Source organism: Pristis pectinata, chromosome 3 (genome assembly GCF_009764475.1).
Source record: "Pristis pectinata isolate sPriPec2 chromosome 3, sPriPec2.1.pri, whole genome shotgun sequence".
In the NCBI taxonomy this organism is placed as follows: Eukaryota; Metazoa; Chordata; class Chondrichthyes; order Rhinopristiformes; family Pristidae; genus Pristis; species Pristis pectinata.
Window position 1 is genome coordinate 41,053,631 of NC_067407.1, and position 20,407 is coordinate 41,074,037.

The 20,407-nt window shown below is 38.7% G+C and overlaps 1 protein-coding gene across 7 annotated transcripts in view; it reads right to left on the reverse strand.

Moving 5' to 3' along the window:
• Positions 1-20,407, reverse strand: part of dnajc6 (DnaJ (Hsp40) homolog, subfamily C, member 6) — an 88,710-nt gene that overhangs the window by 13,314 nt on the left and 54,989 nt on the right. For 6 of the 7 annotated variants that reach the window (XM_052011625.1, XM_052011623.1, XM_052011621.1 and 3 more), the window contains 7 exons: positions 18,436-18,626; positions 16,555-16,641; positions 15,605-16,027; positions 13,035-13,211; positions 9,700-9,831; positions 7,254-7,388; positions 2,241-2,540 (listed from right to left, as the gene is read on the reverse strand). In XM_052011625.1, coding sequence (XP_051867585.1) covers positions 2,241-2,540; positions 7,254-7,388; positions 9,700-9,831; positions 13,035-13,211; positions 15,605-16,027; positions 16,555-16,641; positions 18,436-18,626 — 1,445 coding nt within the window. The remainder of the gene's footprint in view (positions 1-2,240; positions 2,541-7,253; positions 7,389-9,699; positions 9,832-13,034; positions 13,212-15,604; positions 16,028-16,554; positions 16,642-18,435; positions 18,627-20,407) is intronic. The other variant, XM_052011622.1, reaches the window with a different exon arrangement.

Consider the following 20,407-nt stretch of genomic DNA (forward strand, 5'->3'; position numbering starts at 1 on the left):
AGGATGGCTAGGGTAAAGATAGGTCCGATTAAAAGACAAAGGTGGGAAGATGTGCCTGGAAGCTGTGGAAGGGGGTGAGGTTCTCAATTGAATACTTCTCTTCAGTATTCACCAAGGAGAGGGGTCTTGATGATGCTGAGAACAGTGTAGGTGAGTGTAATGTTCTGGAGTATGTAGATATGAAGAGAGAGGATGTGTTGGAGTTGTTAGAAAATATTAGGACAGATAAGTCCCCAGGGCCTGATGAAATATTCCCCAGGCTGCTTTGTGAGGCAAGGGAGGAGATTGCTGAACCGTTGGTTAAGATCTTTGAGTCCTCGTTGTCAACGGGGATGGTACCGGAGGATTGGAGGGTGGCAAATGTTGTCCCCTTATTCAAAAAAGGTAGTAGGGATAGTCCAGGGAATTACAGACCGGTGAGCCTTACGTCTGTGGTGGGTAAGCTGTTGGAAAGGATTCTAAGAGATAGGATCTATAAGCACTTGGAGAAGCATGGACTGATTAGGGACAGCCAGCATGGTTTTGTGAAGGGAAGATCTTGCCTCACAAGCCTGATAGGGTTCTTTGAGGAGGTGACCAGGAAGATTGACGAGGGTAGTGCAGTAGATGTGGTCTACATGAATTTTAGTAAGGCGTTTGACAAGGTTCTGTATGGTAGGCTTCTTCAGAAGGTCAGAGGCCAAGCGATCCGGGGAAGCTTGGCTGTGTGGATTCAAAATTGGCTAGCCTGTAGAAAGCAGAGGGTTGTGGTGGAGGGAGTGCATTCAGATTGGAGGGCACATTCAGATTAGTGGTGTCCCGCAGGGATCGGTTCTGGGACCTCTGCTTTTTGTGATATTTATTAACGACTTTGATGAGGGGGTGGAAGGGTGGGTTAGTAAGTTTGCAGATGACACAAAGATCAGTGGTGTTGTAGATAGTTTGGAAGGCTGTTGAAGCTTGCAGAGGGATATTGATAGGATGCAGAGCTGGGCTGACAAGTGGCAGATGGAGTTCAATCCAGAGAAGTGTGAGGTGGTACACTTTGGAAGGACAAACTCCAAGGCGGAGTACAAAGTTAATGGCAGGATTCTGGACAGTGTAGAGGAGCAGAGGGATCTGGGGGTTCATATCCACAGATCACTGAAAGTTGCCTTGCAGGTGGATAGGGTAGTTAAGAAAGCTTATGGGATGTTAGCTTTCATAAGTCGGGGGAATCGAGTTTAAGAGTCGCAAGGTGATGATGCAGCTTTACAAAACTCTGGTTGGGCCACACTTGGAGTACTATGTCCAGTTCTGGTCGCCTCATTATAGGAAGGATGTGGAGGCGTTGGAGAGGGTGCAGAGGAGATTTACCAGGATGCTGCCTGGATTGGAGAGTATGGATTATGGGGAGAGATTAAAGGAGCTACGGCTGTTCTCATTGGAGAGGAGGAGGATGAGGGGAGACATGATAGAGGTATACAAGATATTGAGAGGAATAGATAGAGTGGACAGTCAGCGCCTCTTTCCCAGGGCACCAATGCACAAAACAAGAGGACATGGCTTTAAGGTATTGGGTGGGAAGTTCAAGGGTGATATCAGAGGGAGGTTTTTCACCCAGAGAGTGGTTGGTGCATGGAAGGTGCTGCCTAGAGTGGTGGTGGAGGCTGATACATTGGACAAGTTCAAGAGATTGTTAGGTAAGCATATGGAGGAATTTAATATAGAGGGATATGTGGGAGGAAGGGGTTAGATGGTCATAGGTGTGGTTTGAAGGGCGGCACAACATAGTGGGCCAAATGGCCTGTATTGTGCCATATTGTTCTATGGTTCTAAAGTTTATTTTGAACTATCTACAAATACACAATAGCAATCAGAACAAGTCACATTGCCACTTTGTAAACAAAAAAGGGTCCTTCTTGTCAAAGCATTTTATGTCTGAAAAATTAAGCAACTGAAATCAGAAACTGATGTAAAGAAGGAAAGCAAAACTGTCTGCCAACAGGCTGTAGTGAAGGGAAATAAAATAGACAAAGACAAAACTTAATTACATATAATTGAGACATCAAAGACAGTTAGCAGAGCAACAAGTAGCAGTAATAATCCGAATACAAATTTATGCTCCTGTTTACTCATACTTTCAGACCTGAATTAACTGTAGATGCATCCCTAAAGGCAAGGGAAAAAGAGCCATCATTTGGTTATTCTTGCATCTACTTTCCTGTTTGCTTCTTTTGCTTGGAAGACATTAAAAAGTGGAGAAAAGCCTTCATACTTACCAAAATTAGGTCCTCGTGACCCACGTTCCTCTCGAGAACCAATCACACTAGCAAAGCTCACATTATAGTTGGGTCTATTTTGTGGAGATGATTGGGGTACTGGTTGCTGGGGCTTTGACTGTTTAGTTTGTGGCTGTTGCCAGGCAGATGAACCTTGTTGCCAACCGAATCCTGCATTCTGTTGCCAAGACCCTCCTCCTACTGGTTGAGGGGATTGTTTCTGTGGAGACCCCACTGGTTGAAATGATCCTCCTGATGTTCCAGTAGGTGTAGTGGGTTTGCTTGAAAACGATGAACCACCTGTTTTGGATCACATTCAACATTTAAACATTATAAAGAGTTTCCGACATGAATGACACTTCTCCAAATCTAAACGTTATTCTGTTTTATACATTAGTAAACAGCAATTTTTAAAAATAAATAAAATGCAGGACAAATTTTCAGCCCCAAATGATTTAATAGTTAGATAATCAAACATTGACTAAGGCACCAAATTCAGACATGGCAAAATTCTTCCCAAGCTCGGTTGACCTTGCAAATTCTTCCTCTGAACATCTGGGAACTGGTGACCAGATTTGGAGAGCTATCGCACAGCTAGTCAACCGGCTATCAAATGCAGTCATGATCAGATCCATACCCTACAGAAAATGTCAGGCCCCTCAATCACAATGTTCTCTTCTATCAACAGGTCATATCCACCAAGAGGTGGCAGTAGAGTGGTATTTAGCAGAAGGGAACATCACGTCCAGAAAATGGGAAATGCCATGGCATTGAGTCAAGGACAAGCAAGAAAATTTCCTCCTGATTACCACTTAATGTCCCTTCTTTTATCAGTGCTCCATGTTGAGCAACACTTGGAATAATGAAAGTAACAAGGTTAAATTGGAGGACTTGAGAGACAAATCACCAAGGCTGGCTTGGTGGCACCATCACTGACAAAGCTAGCTGAATCATGAAGGACACAGTTGCCAGGCTGGATCTGCAGACCTCATCCTCACATTCAACACAACAGATAAGGAAAAGTACTGCAGATGCTGAAAAGCCGAAATAAAAACAGTAAACACTGGAAATAAATCAGGTCATACAGCATCTGTGGAGATAGAAACAGTTAACGTTTTAAGTCAATGACCCTTCCCATGCTCCAACAACATTGGAGAAACTCAATACCATTCAAAACAGCCTGCTTTGCTGGTACTACACTAACAACCCTGAACCTTCATTCCCATCTGCAAGTTCCCTTCCAAATCACACTCTATTTTGACCTTGATGCACGTTGCCATTCCTCCATCGTTGCTGGATCCAAATCCTGGAGGACCATACCCAATAACCCTGTGGGAGCATCTTCAAAAGGCGGCCTGCAGCAGTTCACCACTATCTTCTCAAGAGTAACCAAGGATGGACAATAAATGCTAGCTTTGCACCACAAATAATAAAAAATAACATACAGTGCATGATGTTGCTGGTGACCAGCTAGATCTAATTTATATTTTACTATAGTGAATTAATTCTCTACTGAACTCATTATTTAAAATAATACTGCTATTACTCAAGTATATCATTCACTTCTAATACTCCAAAAACTTTCCCTTCAAATGGGATTCTATTTTTGTACCCAACTCTCACCTAAACTTCAATTAAATGGCCATCAAGTTTACTGAAGCTATTGCTACGTTTCCTTTTCGGAGATCTATTATATTTTAACTATTGATCGATATTTTCTTCTCAAACTTGAATGGTGATATTATTCCTTTTTTGACATTATGACTATTTCTCAGACTTGTACATCCACAACTTCAAGCTTCATATAAAGACTCCCCTACCATTTATATACCTCCTATTTCCTCACCTACTGCATACTAGCCTATACTTTGTTTTAATCACTTTCAGATCCATTTCCTTTACATTGTGAAGGAATTTTGTTAGTATTGGTTTATTATTGTCAGATACAGTGAAAAGCTTTAGTTTGCATGCCATCCAGACATATCATTCCATATACATGATGGTAGTAAAAAGGAAAACAGAATGCAAAATTTCGTGTTACAGTTAAAGAGAAGGTGCAGTGCAAGTAGATAAATAAAGTGCAGGGGCCACAATGAGGTATATTTGGCGATCAAGAGTTTGTCTTTACTATTTTCAAACAGGGTTCATTAAATTTTTCACCTGGATTCCACTGTGATACTTCACAGAGGCCATCCCCCAAGGGATTGTTTGCAAGCTTCTATGAAGATAAATTTATTTTCTCAAATTGAGAATGAAATTATCTACTGGGGGGGGGGGGGGGGGGGGGGGCCTCATCATAAAGTTAAGCCCAAATTTACATTTGTGAGCCTATTTGAGGCAGGAAATCTGTTTGTAACTGGACACTAGAATTCAGCTTCAACATAAACAAACAGAAATCAGTGTGAACAACTGGGGTAAAGGGAAGCATCGAACTAACATACTTTGTATAAAAACACTCTAGAAATTCCTGCAGATGGTGTTTATTATGTTAATATATTTATCTTTGGTCACTGGTCGATCCTCTACAACGTTGAAGCAAGGTGTGTAAAATATTAAAGAAAAAAACTACCTTCAGGAAAATGGTTCAACTTGGGCAAACATTTCTTTTGAAATGCCATTAACCATCTTCTTAACTTACAAAAAAGGCTATTCACAGAGCACGCAAGAATGGTTTATAGGATCTGCTCCACAATCCTCCAATAGAATCACACAAATCAAAAATTATTTGAGTAACTTGATTTTTTTGTATAATATTTTTAAATAAGCAAAATGTGAATTATTCTGATTTGTAATCCATTAAACATAGCCTAGTAATACCGCATTCTTGCAAAGATTTCTTAGTCAAATCCTTAGTTTAAAGTTTTAGTCCTTTTTTCATGAAAGCCCATTCCGTAAACACAACAGTAATAGTAAAATGGTTCCTACATTTTCTATGTTTATTTACATCTATTTAGTTCACGAGGGGATCAAATTTGTTTATCATCAAGCTGCAGTGGGCAAGGACAACGCCACGGATTGATTTTGTAAAGAATTAGCGAGTTACTTTCACTGTTTATACGAGTTGCTTGCAAACATCTTTCCAAATACAATACAATCCCTGATGAACTATATAAAGTACTACAGGAACTTGGCTTTATTTATCAGACATTTAATATCTATTTTGCGTTTCATACATCACTTTAGGTATAGCAGTTAAGTACATGCAAACTTCTTAGAATATTAGTTCACAAGTTTTACACTTTTAAAACAGAACAAAACCAAATGAGCAGACGAGGTGGATATACAAATCAAAATTGGCCAGACAGTGACGTAGCTAGTAGAAGGCGATTTCACAGTGCCAGAGACCCAGATTCAATTCTGACCTCAGGAGCAATCTGTGGGGAGCTTGCATGTTCTCCTTCTGACTGCTTGGTTTTTCTTCAACATCCCAATAATGTGCGGGTTGGTAGGTTAATTGGCCATTGTAAATTGTTCTTAGTGTGCAGTTGAGTGGTAGAATGAGGCGAGTGATGAGAATGTGAAGAGACAAAAAAATGGGGTTTAAATGCGGGATTAGTTAAATGGGTGGTTGATGGTTGGTGTGGACTCGGTGAGCCAAAGGGCCCATTTCTGTACTGTCTGTCTCTCTCTCTCTCTAACTCTAAAATCAAGAAAAGGATGTATTATTTTTTGTAGATACTTCTTTTTAAACATATTATGGTATTTACCTCACTTGCATCAAAGTTATGAATTTTGCTTCAGTTCACTTTTGTTACAATTAATAAGATTTTTGTTAATGGAAAAATAATTTAAAATCAGTTTTGTATAAATATGCACTATTGTGGGTAACTCCATTCACATCCACTTCCCCCAGCCCATCTCATAATGCACTGCCTCTTGATTTAACTTTCACAGTTCTAAAGTGGCTTTTGGGCCACTTTACTTTCTTCCAAAACCTCTCCTGATTAAGCGTGCGAATACTTGACTACAGTTTCAATTAATTTATGGCTTTAGCTGCAGAAACAAAAACAAACAATTTGACCATACTACACAATGTGCTATTGCATTCATTTTATTAGCAATCAGACACACAAAATTCAGGTCAGCTATATTATGCAGATGAGTATTCTCTTAACACAATGGAATTATAAGCACTCCCTCCAGGCTATATTGAAGCTGGCTTCCAATCTAAATCAGCTAAGAAACAACTTCAAATAAAAAGATTAACAGAAAGTTATCCAAAGTTAATTATTGGCACTGAACAAAATTGGAAAGCAAAAGGTTATGAAATGAACACTTGCTATGCTGTTCTCACCCACAGACTAATAACACATGAACCCCAGGTTAATGTGCATTGTCTAGCTATATTCCAATCACCAATGTAAAGTCAAAAGATTGTTTTGCTATTCTATGCACTTGTAAATATACAATCCAGGTTCCTTCAGTGCAGTACTGAGCATAATAGAGGAATATTCACTCTTCCTTTAGACATAAAGCAAATTGAGCACATTCTCACTTTCACCTTGCATAGACCCTGAACTGTGCTTAATGTCACAGCCTGCACCCTATTTCTACCTTAATTAGAATCTCAACCACTTGAGAAATTTGATATCTTCAGCCAGTTACATATAAACATCATAAATTTGCCTCTAATTGGCATTCTGCGAAACTTCACACATTAAGTGCATTTTTTTCCCCCCCCGTTTGATGGTCTCTTTTGGCAGTTGCTTTCAACCACCTCTTATTGCCTATTGTCAGAAATTCTCTCTCAAATCCCTCCTCCTCCTGAATTCAGAACCTCATTAAAACCTCTCTCATTGAACAAACCTTTAGTTATCCAGCCCATCCACATACACCATGAAAATTTAATTCTTTAACTCAGTAACCATTTTCCTTAAGTTTCCTGAAATCATTACAGGACAGTTTTCTACATAAGAGCATTATTTAACAGCTTTTGCTGTTACCACAAGGCACCTTCCTCTTCTCCATCATCTCCACGAAGAAAAACAAGTTAGTTCATCAAACAGAACTAACCTGCTAAATTGGCACCAAGTGCACCCAAGTCTGCAAAGGGATCCAGTGTCTGTGGCTTGGGCTGGCGCGTAGGGGTACTATGTATTGAGCTCGTAGGACTGGTGTTGGCTGACCTGCTCGCACCCATGACTACTCCTGTTTGGAGGAGATGAAAGCAAAACAGAAAAATTAACTCATTCAGATCCGTTCATTAAAATTATGCATTAGGTCCTTTAAAACCCCACCTGCCACCAATAACATACACAAATTTCTTTCCCTGAAAGCAAGTCAATAATCTGCTCCTAGTTCTCTGCCAAAGTCACTTGAGTAAACCGTGACATTCTTAACAATAATAATGGTCTTTGTCATCATATATCATTTTAGCAATCTATTTTGTCACAAAATATCATAAAGCTAGAAATACATCATGGAGGTCACAAATATCACAATTTGTGCTAATGTTCATGAGGATCACAGTGATTTCTGAGAAAAAGATGCTTTTTCATGTCATCTTACCTAGTCACGCTGCCTTGTTTGGAAGGAGCCATTGCTACAACCCTGCTTCCATTGATTAAGTCTTCGTTATGGTCTTGCAGGATCAGTAAATTCAGCCAGATGTACAAAATTGTAATTTTTCTTTAATACAATCCTGTGTGTGTGTACTGATTTCTGTGACTTTATTCCCTCTTGATCAATTTTTCCAAGATTTTAAGCAAACATACTGTGATTACTAGGTAATTGATACCTAAAGTTTTTGTGACTAATCCTAGCCCTCATCATTGTTCCAAAACTCCATGTGCAGGGTACAGTGAACATAGACAACACGATTCTGTCCACCAATTTCACTTTAATTGAATGTTTCGGGTGACTCTTAGTGCGCAAGAAAACAGACTGGCATATTTCTTTTTAAGCAACCAATTAATATTTAATCTCTCCTGATATTAGTGCTGTGATGTTTGGTTGCAGGTAAAAATGCACCATTCCATCCTCAATGTACATAAAATCACTTTGTTACAGCATTCCCTCTTGGATATTTCCATTTTTTCAGATCAGTGTGACTGTGTGCTATGGTTGTTTACCAAGAGGCAACCATTTTTAGTTACCAGTTATTTGACTTCAACTCTTGCATCTAAGGTGCTGAAACCTCCAGGCCAACAAGCTGTACAAATTTAATCGAAGTCTTCAATTTCTTCTATCAAAACATATTTTGTAACTTGGCAAAAGTTCTGCTATTATGAAAGAGCGCCCGTGTGGCTGCAAGATATGACAAAACTAAATTGGTGCACTGATGTTGCAGAGAACAAAATCTGCTGTCCTTCCCCATTCTGGCTGAAATGAGATTCCAACAGCATTACAACTCAATTGGAACCGAATGGCCTTCTAACTTTTTTTTGTAAACCTCCATGACATTCAATGGGAATAAAATCACTAAATAACCCCATTGTCCACTCCTTGGGGTAAGTCACTACTGATCAGAGATACAACTGGACCAGCCATACATACTTGCCACCATGGGAAGAAATCAGAGGTGGGATCCAGAGACAAGCCACTTGCTGAAATCAGAGGCAGCAAGTGGCTTGTCTCTGGACTCTGCAAAATCCTTACACTATCTACAAAGCACAAGTCAGGAGTATAATAGAATACTTCTCTTGCCTGAATAAGTGTAGCTCTAACAGCACAAGAAACGCTCAATGCCATATTGGATGGACAGTCTTCTTGCATGGAATCCCAAGACACCAACTTAAACATTTGCTCTCCCACTAACATCACACCCATGGTTGCAGTTTACATCACCTACAACTCCATCTACCTCAAAAGAAAGTGACTGCAGGATCATGGGAACACCATTGCTTGTAAGGCCCCCTTCATCTCAATTGGAAAATGAATTCCTGTTCCTTCACCATTACAGGATCAAAATCCTAGAATTCCCTACTTAAGTACAATGGCATAGCTTCATTTCATTAACTACAGCAATTTAAGGCAACAGCTTCTCAGGGCAACTAGAAATAGTCAGTAAGTGATTGCCTACAACAATTCCACAAATCCATGCCATTAATTTTCCCTAGAATCACTTATGGTCTTTTCACCCTTGATTTCCTGCACTCTGGTACTTTCTCTTCAGTTTTTCCCAAAGTGTTTTGTTTAAACGGTGTTACTGCAAGATGAAATTACACAAGCCCAAGAATAACTCAAAACACCAGGTAACCACAACTCTGCTGGAAGACCATCTGTAGATTCAGGATAAGGGAAAAGGAAAAAAGGAAAATGTTCCTGTGCAAAAACTACTGGAGCTGCTGAACCTCAAGCAGTTTGAGGTGGTACAACAAGAGGTATGGCACATTACTACAGAGGGAACAGAAAATAAAAGACAGATGAATTCAATTCTCTTTTCCTCATTTTGCAACAGTAGCCGGCTATTGGCAACAGATCCATCAAATATACTTGAGAGCAGAATGCTATGTTTAACCTGAGGAAGCCGTTCTGTTTGCCCAGGCTGCTGAACCAGCAGGTGCATTTGAAGATCCCAAGCTCCATCCTCCCATTAGATCTGGTTGAACAGAGACAGCTGGAGTACATGGCAGGACAGGGGAGATTCTACCTAAGTAAAGTAAACATTTAACAACTTATCACACAATACTCTTGTTTTTAAAATAGAATGTTCCAAAAGAAATCTGAAGTATTATTGCAACATACTGTATACTCAAGAGAGTTAGTTAAAATATTGAAACAAATACATATAGACATCACTGGGACCAGGCATAAAAGAGCACCTTATACTAACCTCCATTTACAGAAGATGTCAGGGCAGGTGTATAAAATGTTGCACAAAAGCAAAATACTGCAGATGATGAAAGTCTAAAATAAAAGCATATAATGCTGGAAGTAGGGCAGGATTGTAAGTGCTGATGAAAGAGAATTGAACTTAAACATCTCGTGTCTCTCCAGATGCTGCCTGGCTTGCTTATATATTGCCCACATTTTCCAGTTTCATTTACTTTCTGGTTCAGGTTCTTCTCTGCTTTTTACAACTCTCAATTGAGAGCCAAGGAAATTATACAATCAAATGTGTTTTAGTTGACAGAGCAGCATACTTATTGTTACTAGGAGGTTAAACTAATAAACTGAGCTGAAGCATGTCCAGATAAAAAGGAAATAACCTATCTAAACGTCAAATAGCAGCAGCATCATAAAGTCATCGAATCATACAGCACAGAAACAATCCCTTCAGCCCATCATGTCCATGCCAACATTTTGCCCATTTACACTAATCCCATTTGACTGCATTAGGACTATAACCTTCTTTGCCTAGCCTATTTAAGTGTCTGTCTGGATGCCTCTTAAACATAGTGATTGTACTGAATTCTACCACCACCTCTGGCAGTATGTTCCAGATATCAACCACTCTGTGCAAAAGAAAACTTACCCCTCAGATCCCCTTCAAAACTCCTACCTCTCACCTTAAATCTATGCTCTCCTGTTTTTGATACCCCTACCAATGGAAAAGGGTTTTGACTACCCACCCTATGTCTCTCATAATCTTATATACTTCTCTCAGGTCACCCCTCAGCCTTCTTTGCTCCAAGGAAAACAAACCCAACCTATCCAATCTCTCCTCATGACTAAGATCCTCCAATCCAGTGCTGGCCTCATGGAGTCCATCAGTTCAGCATCAACTTCTGCAGATTTCCCAACTTGAGACAAGTAGAGCTTTTCATCCAGTGTCTCTATCTGTCTGTCTCTCTTTTCTCCTTGTGCAAATAATCCTTAGTCACCAGATGTTCTGCCCCTATACATTTGATTTTTTTTTGATCAGTGTTTTATTAGTTGCAATGCAAATCAAATGTAAAACTGCCGCATGGTCCAAGATACCTCAAACTGTAGCTCAGGAACATCCTCACTGTACCATTGCCACATACCCAATTGTTAACCCAACAACTGTGAATGAAAATTAAAAACACGATGGTGCTGGAGGAACTCAGCAGGCCAGGCAGCATCTGTGGAGAAAAGCAGATGGTCAACGTTTCGGGTCAGGACCCTCCTTCAGGACTGAAGATAGGAAAAGGGGAAGCCCAATATACAGGAGGGAAAAGCAGAGCAGTGGTAGTTGGAGAAAAGAGGGGAGGCAGGGTGGTGATAGGTAGATGCAGTTAAGAGATAGTGATAGGCAGGTGCGGGGGAGGAGGGGAGAGCAGATCCATGGGAGGGGATTGGTTAAAGGTAAGGGGGAAAAATGGTGCCTTTTCTTTTTTTTTCCTCTCTTCTTACCTTTGACCCATCCCCCCGTGGATCTGCTCTCCCCTCCTCCGCTGCACCTGCCCGTCACTATCTCTTACCTGCATCTACCTATCACCACCCTGTGCCCACCCCGCCTCCCCTCTTTTGTCCACCTATCACTGCTCTGCTTTTCCCTCCTTTATACTGGGCTTCCCCTTTTCCTATCTTCAGTCCCGAAGAAGGGTCCTGACCCGAAACGTGGACCACCTGCTTTTCTCCACAGATGCTGCCTGGCCTGCTGAGTTCCTCCAGCATCATTGTGTTTTTCATCTAGATTCCAGCATCTGCAGTCCTTTGTTTCTCTAACTGTGAATGAAATTCTCAATTCAACTGCACACTTGCAACTATTAAAATGCAACTCAACCTGACACAGACCAGAGAACATATATTCCAATTGACAGCAATGCTTTGAAAAATACATGCTTAAGAATTGCTTTCTAAACCCATTGCTACAGTCAAGTCACAAGCATCATGTAGTATGACTAAACCCCAACAGATCTAATCAAATCAGACCAATCATTGCACCAGATGGCTTTCAATACCAGCCAAGAAAATTATCCAACTAACAATACCAATAATATGATTCTTAAATGCAAAAGTAAAAAAAACTTACATTTCTGAAATCCAATCAGATAGACCAAGTTACCTACCTAAGCTAGTCCCATGTGCCCACATTTGGTGCACATGCCTCTAAACTCTCTTATCCATATAACTGTCCAAATGCCTTTTAAATATTGTAATTTACCTGCCTTTACTTCCTCTGATAGCTCATTCCATATGGTCACCACCCTTTGTGTGAACAAATTGCCCCACAGGACCCCTTTGAATCTTTCCCTTCTCACTTTAAAACTATGCCCTTTAGCTTTGGACTCCCCCACCGTAGGTAAAAGACTTTGGCTATTCACCTTATATGCTGCTAATGACTTTATAAACCTCTATAAAGGTCACCATTCAGCCTCCTACGCTCCGGCGAAATCAAAAAGTCCTGGCCTTGAACAAGCTGCCAGATTAATTGGTAGATTTGGGTACAATTATAACATTTAAAAGACCATTTAGAAAGGTGCACGGATAGGAAAGGTTTGGAGGGATATAGGCCAAATGCAGGCAAATGGGACCAGCTCAGGGAGACACTTTGGTTGGCATGGTCAAGTTTAGTCGAGAAACCTGTTTCCATAAAGTACAACTCAATGACTATGACTCACCTGAAAGGACCATCAATGCACATTACTAGTATTCCCAGTTGGTGAGTGGCCACAGGCATAAGTTAACTCTAGGACAACAAATATCTGCATAACATTTCCTCAATACTTGTAATTAAAACTTTAGTATTTTACCTTATTTCAAATTAAAAACCTGTTCTTAACATTATCAAACATTTACATTATATGGTGGTACTATAGGGAGACAAACAGTATTATACTCCTCATAGCACAGAAACAATATAGAGACAATTGTTCACAAACAATAATATTGGTGTAATAATTAAGTATTCAGTTTTAGTTAAAAGTCGATACAGCAAATCCTTACCCATGTTGAAAGGATCACCAGCGGCACTATGTGGTGTAGGAGATGGTGTCCTGGCTGTTTGCAGGAATGGCTCTACTTGGCCAACTGGAGAAGCTGCACCACTTCGACTGAGAAAAACACCAAGCAAATCTTGACCACTTTGGTTGGCTTGAGAATCAAATGGATCAAATGTTGCTCCTAAGATAAACAAAATAGTTAATTGGAGAAGTTAACAATTAGAATTGGCAACTTTTTAGGATCCCAATAAAAAAAATTACAAAACTGCATTACTCAACAACCCCACGTATCCATGCAATCCACTTACATACATGTTAAAACTGAATGTTTAAATATTCAGGTCTTTTGTGGTTAGGATATAGTCATTAAAATATTTACCCCTTGGCTGTTCGGGAAATTCCTGACTTTCCTAATTGACCAGTTTATATAATGTTTGGCTCATGCCTGATCATATTTCAGAATCACACAATGCAATAAAGCTCAAATAACATGAGTACTTTTGTGATGTAGCATGAGCCCAAAGCTTTAAACAAAACAGAAAATGTTAGTTCTTCTGTTCTTCCTTTAGTCCATGCTATATTTTAATTTTATAACTCCTAACGTGCTCTTTTGGAAACTTTCAGATTTATACTCTTGTTGCATTATCTAATTTGAAAGATAGAAGCAACTTGGAAAATGAACCAGCATTAAAATCAATTCTAAAAGGTCACTTATCCAAACAATCACTTAACAAAAAAATTGGAGGTTCTAGGTTCAACCAGATGAGGTTCAGATATCTTTACGATATTTGGAGAGAAACCTTCTTCTGACCAACGAGTATGTTTTTGATTACTTCCAGAAGAGTATGGTTGAACAGATAGACTCATCTGCAGCAAGCCAACATTCTCAGCTTGGATCAAATCCGTGCACAGTAGGAGCACAAGTTGCAGCTTTGTGTACCTCTGATACTCTAATCCATAGAATTGAAATTAGTGATGTCTAATGTACTTCAAACTTCTCAACACAGTTTCTTAATCTTGATAATTCTTCTTGGGAATTTAATTGGAACTGCATGCAGACTGGTTGTACCAGTACAAGCATATGGTACATGAGGTATGACTGTTCACTGGCTCTAGATCTGTTTAGTATGAATGCATTATTCCTTGCTGAAATGGTCCACTGAATTGTAAAGTCAGTGCTTTATGCTTTCCCAAATGTTGAAAGGTTGTGCATTTTCATGCCACACATTTCCCCAAATGGCAAGGAAAGAAATGTGCAAGAATTTGACAATTCAAGAAAAGTCCAATTCTGATTTGTTTGCATATAATCAGACAATCCACACTCAGGATTACAGGGTGGGGGGGGGGGGGGGGGAGGAGGGAGGGGCTGGGTGATGGTGGTGAAGAAACACTACCTTCCACATTTGGTGATATCCAATTGGCATTTAAGTTGCCACTTAATGATAATTACAACTTTAGAGATTCTCCACATTTGAGGACATGACATGCTGCCCAACAAATGCTATATTACCATTTTAATTTAAACTAAATATGAAGTGAGGAGAATACCAAAAAGGAAAATGAAAAGAATATTTTTCTTCTACATAAAAACAATCAAGTTACAAAGAATACATTTGGCAAGCAACATAATAACATTACATAATGAATGAGATCAGATATCAAGTTACATAGCACTGCATACCAAAGAATAATTAAATGAAACAAAATGTTATCTCACTTAATTAAAATGGCAAAGATTCCACATCCAGAAAAAGTGTACAGAGAATAAAAATGACAGATGTTAAAATGTTTGATCAGGATCCATCACAATAAAGTTCAATTGATACCAAGATTCCTTTTTACATTAGCTGATGAATGTATTGAGTTACAAATGTACAGTCATGTGATTTAGTACTAATTTAGTGGCATTTCTCAAAGTATCTTCTCTGCGAATAAATGACTTTCAGATTGGATGTTGGTGTATTATATATTATTCTGAATTTGACAGTACTAATATAAAAATTCAGGGTTCTCTAAACAGTCAAAAAAGCTAAACTATAACAAAAAAGTTCTGAGTTGTTTAAATCAATGTACATAGTCATGTACCATCATATAGTAAACAGAGGTAGGTTACCATTCCTATCAGCAACAACTACATATACATATTTTGCAGCCAAAACAAAATTTAGTCAGCAGTGATCAGAAACAAAAATCCTGATTTATTTTCCTCGCTACCCTATGCCATTTCAGAACAGCTGATCTCAGCCAAGACCCCTGGTGCTGCTCCAGCTGAAATCAGCTAGAGCCTGAACCCACGTCAAACACCATTTCTTAGTGATATAAACTAGATTAAGAATTCAATTTCTAATAGGCTGCATACCACAATGGACAAGGAATTTCTCAATCTGTGTACTGAATATGTAATGAAACTGATGCTGACAGACAGATTAAAATATATAATAAAATACATCTTAACATAATCAAAATCATATTTTAATTTAATTTAGATGTTGAAAAACAAACATTAAAATAATTCAGTTTGCATAAAGCTTATTTTAAGATTCTGTAACACTATCACATAGCTACAGTCAATACCTTCACTAATCCTTGGTGATGGCGATAGAGAGGGAGAGCCTGCAGACCTTCGAGGGGTAGAATGTGCTGAACCTGGAGCACCACTACTCCCATGTGCTGATGGAATAGAGGAGGTGCTGCCAAACAAATCATTAAGTAAGTCAGAGTTAGTTGGAATAGGTTTGGCTTGAGTAGCAGGAGGAAAGGTCTGGCTTGTAGCATCTCCATTTAAACCCAGAAGATCCACACTTTCAGGAGCTGAGGACTGAGAAGATGCCTGTGTTTTGCAACTTTGCTGTGTCCTGTGCTGTTTTTCTGTGCTAGCAGTACTGTGTTGGCTCGAGAGGGACAAAAGTTCATCATCAGATGGCTCGCTGTCTTCATTTACAAGAGCTGTTCGGTCTTCTGAAGGTGGATTAGCACCATTCTTATCACTTTTTGTTTCTGAGAAGCAATTACAAAAGTAATTAGTTATACTGTAATTCCACAAATAAAAAAACTAGTTATCAGCTATTTTACTTTAAAAAGTTCACATTTAATTAAGAAAATGGAAAGAACAAGCAGAACAAACTTTTCCTTGAAAAACTGTCTATGACATGAATCTGAAAACAAATGACAACATTATTTTTGTTTCACAGTTAGCAGGTTTGAGAATTTTTAAAAAGTTTGCTCTTGAACCATAACGATGAAATTCCCTCAAACATCCCTTTCTTTTGATATAATTAACAATAAGATCTCAGGCTCAACCCCCAAGTTACACTGGTTTTCATCTCATACAAAATTATTTAGTGGCCACAGGAAATGGAGTAACAGTAACCTTTAACAATACAGTACAAGTGTTGATATTAGATCAGCCACCCATTTTACACAACACTCTTTTTACCTTTACAGTTACAATGTACGTTAAATACAAATTTGTAATGACATGAGGGCTGAGGTATTTATTATAGAATTATACAAATCGTGGATACCTTGGCGGCCCAAGGATGGAAAAAACGTACTTTGTCCCATGCTCTTTATATTATCTGATGTAGTTTCAAAATCCGCCACAGGTTTACCTGCAACAAAAAAAAAAGCCAGTTATATCACTGGAGAATCGATGATTCAAGACTTTCAATTCTCATCAGAGAGCCTTAATTTCAACAAAATTAAAGGATCACCATAACCAACAGTGAATAATATTATGTCAAGGGGTGCCTAGAACAAATCAAAATCCATTCCATCTCTATTCTATTATCCACCAACAAAAATAGTGTTTCAATAAGACACCAAAATTTGAATTGTTGGTATTTCTTAGCATTGTTCTTTTTAAAGCATTAACCAAAAATGTGTGCAAATTGCTGCATTGAAACCCACCTATACATTCTCTCCTTCAATTTAAAGACATTGCCACTTACTCATCCTCCTCTCAGTTAACACTATTCAAGCCCAATTCAGAAGAAGGTTGGGGTTTCCAATGCCACTCGAGGGACATGAACACAAAATTAACCAGACACTCCTATTAAGCACTGAGGGAGTATTCCACAGTTGGCGATATCATACTTTAATTAAGAAATTAAACTAAGCCATCTATTTTCTAGAGAAGCAGGCATGTTCTTCTGTGTCCTGCCCAACATACACTCCTCAGCTAATATCACAATGAAAAGATAACCACTTACTCATCCTCCTCTCAGTTAACACTATTCAAGCCCAATTCAGAAGAAGGTTGGGGTTTCCAATGCCACTCGAGGGACATGAACACAAAATTAACCAGACACTCCTATTAAGCACTGAGGGAGTATTCCACAGTTGGCGATATCATACTTTAATTAAGAAATTAAACTAAGCCATCTATTTTCTAGAGAAGCAGGCATGTTCTTCTGTGTCCTGCCCAACATACACTCCTCAGCTAATATCACAATGAAAAGATAACCAGATCACTTTGATATCTATTGATCTTCTTCTGTAAAAACTGGTTGTATAATTTCATACATTACAAGAATGACCAACCTTAAAAAGAACTTTATTTGCTGTTAAGTGTTTTGGGTACCCTAAAACCATGAGACTTGCAACGTCTTTACTTGCTTCTTTTTCTTGGACTGGTACCATTGAACTCAAGTTTGATCAAATCCATACACGAAGTCTCCAGTGACACCCTCCTTCAATCTACAAATGTTTAAAAGCCTGCCCTTATTCATTTCAAACTCTCTTCCTGCTTTTTGCATTATAAGGTAAATCTTATGATTCAGTGCATCCAAGCTTCACTTAATGGAAAGGCACTGTAGAAATCTGGAAAGCAAGTCTGGAGATGGAGGGGGACTTGTGTATCAGAATAGTCAGAAAGATATCCCAAAATGCAAAGCTTTGTGCTGGAAGCATAAAAATCAATTTCTTTGCCATTTTGAAATGGGGAAACATTAATCCTTCTTTACAATCAAGAAATCTAAGCTTCTCAATTTTAAAAATTGTTAGTAGTCCCCCATTTGTAAATTGGGGGGTTATCTGTTAGTGATATTTAAGTATTGGTATTAAAAATTTGATAACTGTACAAGAGCTAACTGTGGAATAGCACAATTAATTTTCTTTTGTCCTACTCAGTTAATATCCTGAAGGAAAAGTTGCACACAAAATATTCCCCAATACCAAACTCCATGACATGCCATATTTCTATTAGTCAAACCACATCCAGTCCCAGTACAAAGAAAATACTGTTCCTTAGATTCTTATGTGCTTACCTCAAACTACAATAATCCCATTTTCAATTACTTATCAGACAAGCAAAGGAGATGCAGGGACTGTGCCCAAGCTGAACATTATATTCGTGACTATCTAAATATGAGCAATATCAATTTTAGACAGAACTATATCAATACCTGCTGCTAAAGTTTCCTGATGTTCTTGGTGGCTTGAAAAGAGGATATTGGGGGCAAGATCTTTGGTGTCCCATTGCTCCCAGGGTGGAGTCAGATCAAATCGTTTATCAGAGGATTCAACTTCCACTTCCAGTATTACGTGAAACAATGGGGGATATTTCTCTGGAGAATCACAAGCATCCAACTCAGGTCTAAAGGTCAAACAAAAGAAAAATTCAACAGATAGTTATTACTAATTTTTGATTAATTTCTATCCTTGTCAAATCCTGGGCAGGCACGGTAGTGTAGCAGTTAGCGTAACGCTATTACTGCCCCAGCGACCTGGGTTCAATTCCAGCCACTGTCTGCAAGGAGTTTGTACGTTCTCCCAGTGTCTGCGTGGGTTTTCTCCGGGTGCTCCGGTTTCCTCCCACATTCCAAAGACGTACGAGTTAGGAGGTTGTGGGCATGCTATGTTGGTGCCGGAAACGTGGCGACACTTGCAGGCTGCCCCCAGAACACACTACACAAAAGATGCATTTCACTGTGTGTTTCGATGTACATGTGACTAATAAAGATATCTCATCTTATCTCCTTGGCTAGATGTTAACAATTTGTAAAGTCCTTCAGAAACAGACATTTATTTCCTTAACTCCATATTTCAACTGTTCATTTAGCTGCAAATAGATTCAAGGCTCTCAAAAGGATGGAAGAAAACAGTGCAACCTCTGAATACCAGTTTCTGATGCTGTTTGGCTACAGAGCAGACAGAAACAAATGAAGTTGTATTATTCAAAACATGATAAAAGAGTTTGAGTTAATGGTTTATGAAGCTTTACACATATTGTTCAAGGATATCTTGGATTGCATCAGAATGTTTAATTGTAGCTGCTATTGATATGAACATGAAGTGTTAGCTTATAAACTCAAATGTTGCTACTATCAATGGTCACTTGGAGCTTTCCATTTCCCAGGTATTGGAACGCTGTGTTTATTTGTGATGCAGACCTTCAGCCACTCTAACCTTCATACTATCCAGGAAACCAAAGTTTGATTAGATATTCAAAGTGTATCTCCTGTGCATTGTTTTCAGCAGACTTACTTTCTTAATCATTGATGTGTTATGAAATTCAATGCACAATTTATGAACCTGCTCCATTAAAATTCCAAAGTTAAATTGTCATGTAAGCAAAGCCTCAGTTTTGTTGTTGCTTGGTCAAAGAGACAAAGTATATTCTTGCACCAATGCAGAACTGTACAGCTATTGAAGGTTCTAATTTTAATTATCTAATAATGTTCCTGATTAAAAGAACAAAAACATGATTAAAAGAGCAATTAAATGTATAATCTATCTCTTTATTCATGCAGAAACATGACACTTTGAAGATTTTTTGGGGAGGATGATGATGCTCATGTTGTCATTAAGGTGAATGAGTTGAAATATTGGAATTTATTTAAAGTACTGGGCAGTTTATCACCTTTGAAAATAGATAAATCACTAGTCCCGAATATAATATATCCTAGACTGTTGAAAGAAACAAGGGAAGAAACTGCAGAGGCTCTGACTACAATCTTCTTTGGCTAGAGGGATGGTGTCAGAAGATTGGAGGTCAGTTAATATTATACCATTGTACAAAAGGAATGGATAACCAAGTAAATTGCAGATCAGTTAGCTCAGTTTCAAGTGGTGGCCAAATTACTGGAGTCCATTCTAATTTACCATAAAGTTCCTTTAGAGAAGAAGAAAAAAAAATCACAGATTAATCATGGGCAGTCAAAATGGATTTGTTAAGGGAGGGTTATTCCCAAGTAATGTGACTGAATTTTTTGAGGAAGTAACAAGGAAACCAATTAGGATAACATAGGTAATTAGGTCAATTAGGTTTACATAGATTTTTACAAGGCTTTTGACAAAGTTACATATGGGAGGCTGGTCAACAAAATAATAGCCCAGAGGATCCAGAGGTGCAAATTGGATCTGAAATTAGCTCAA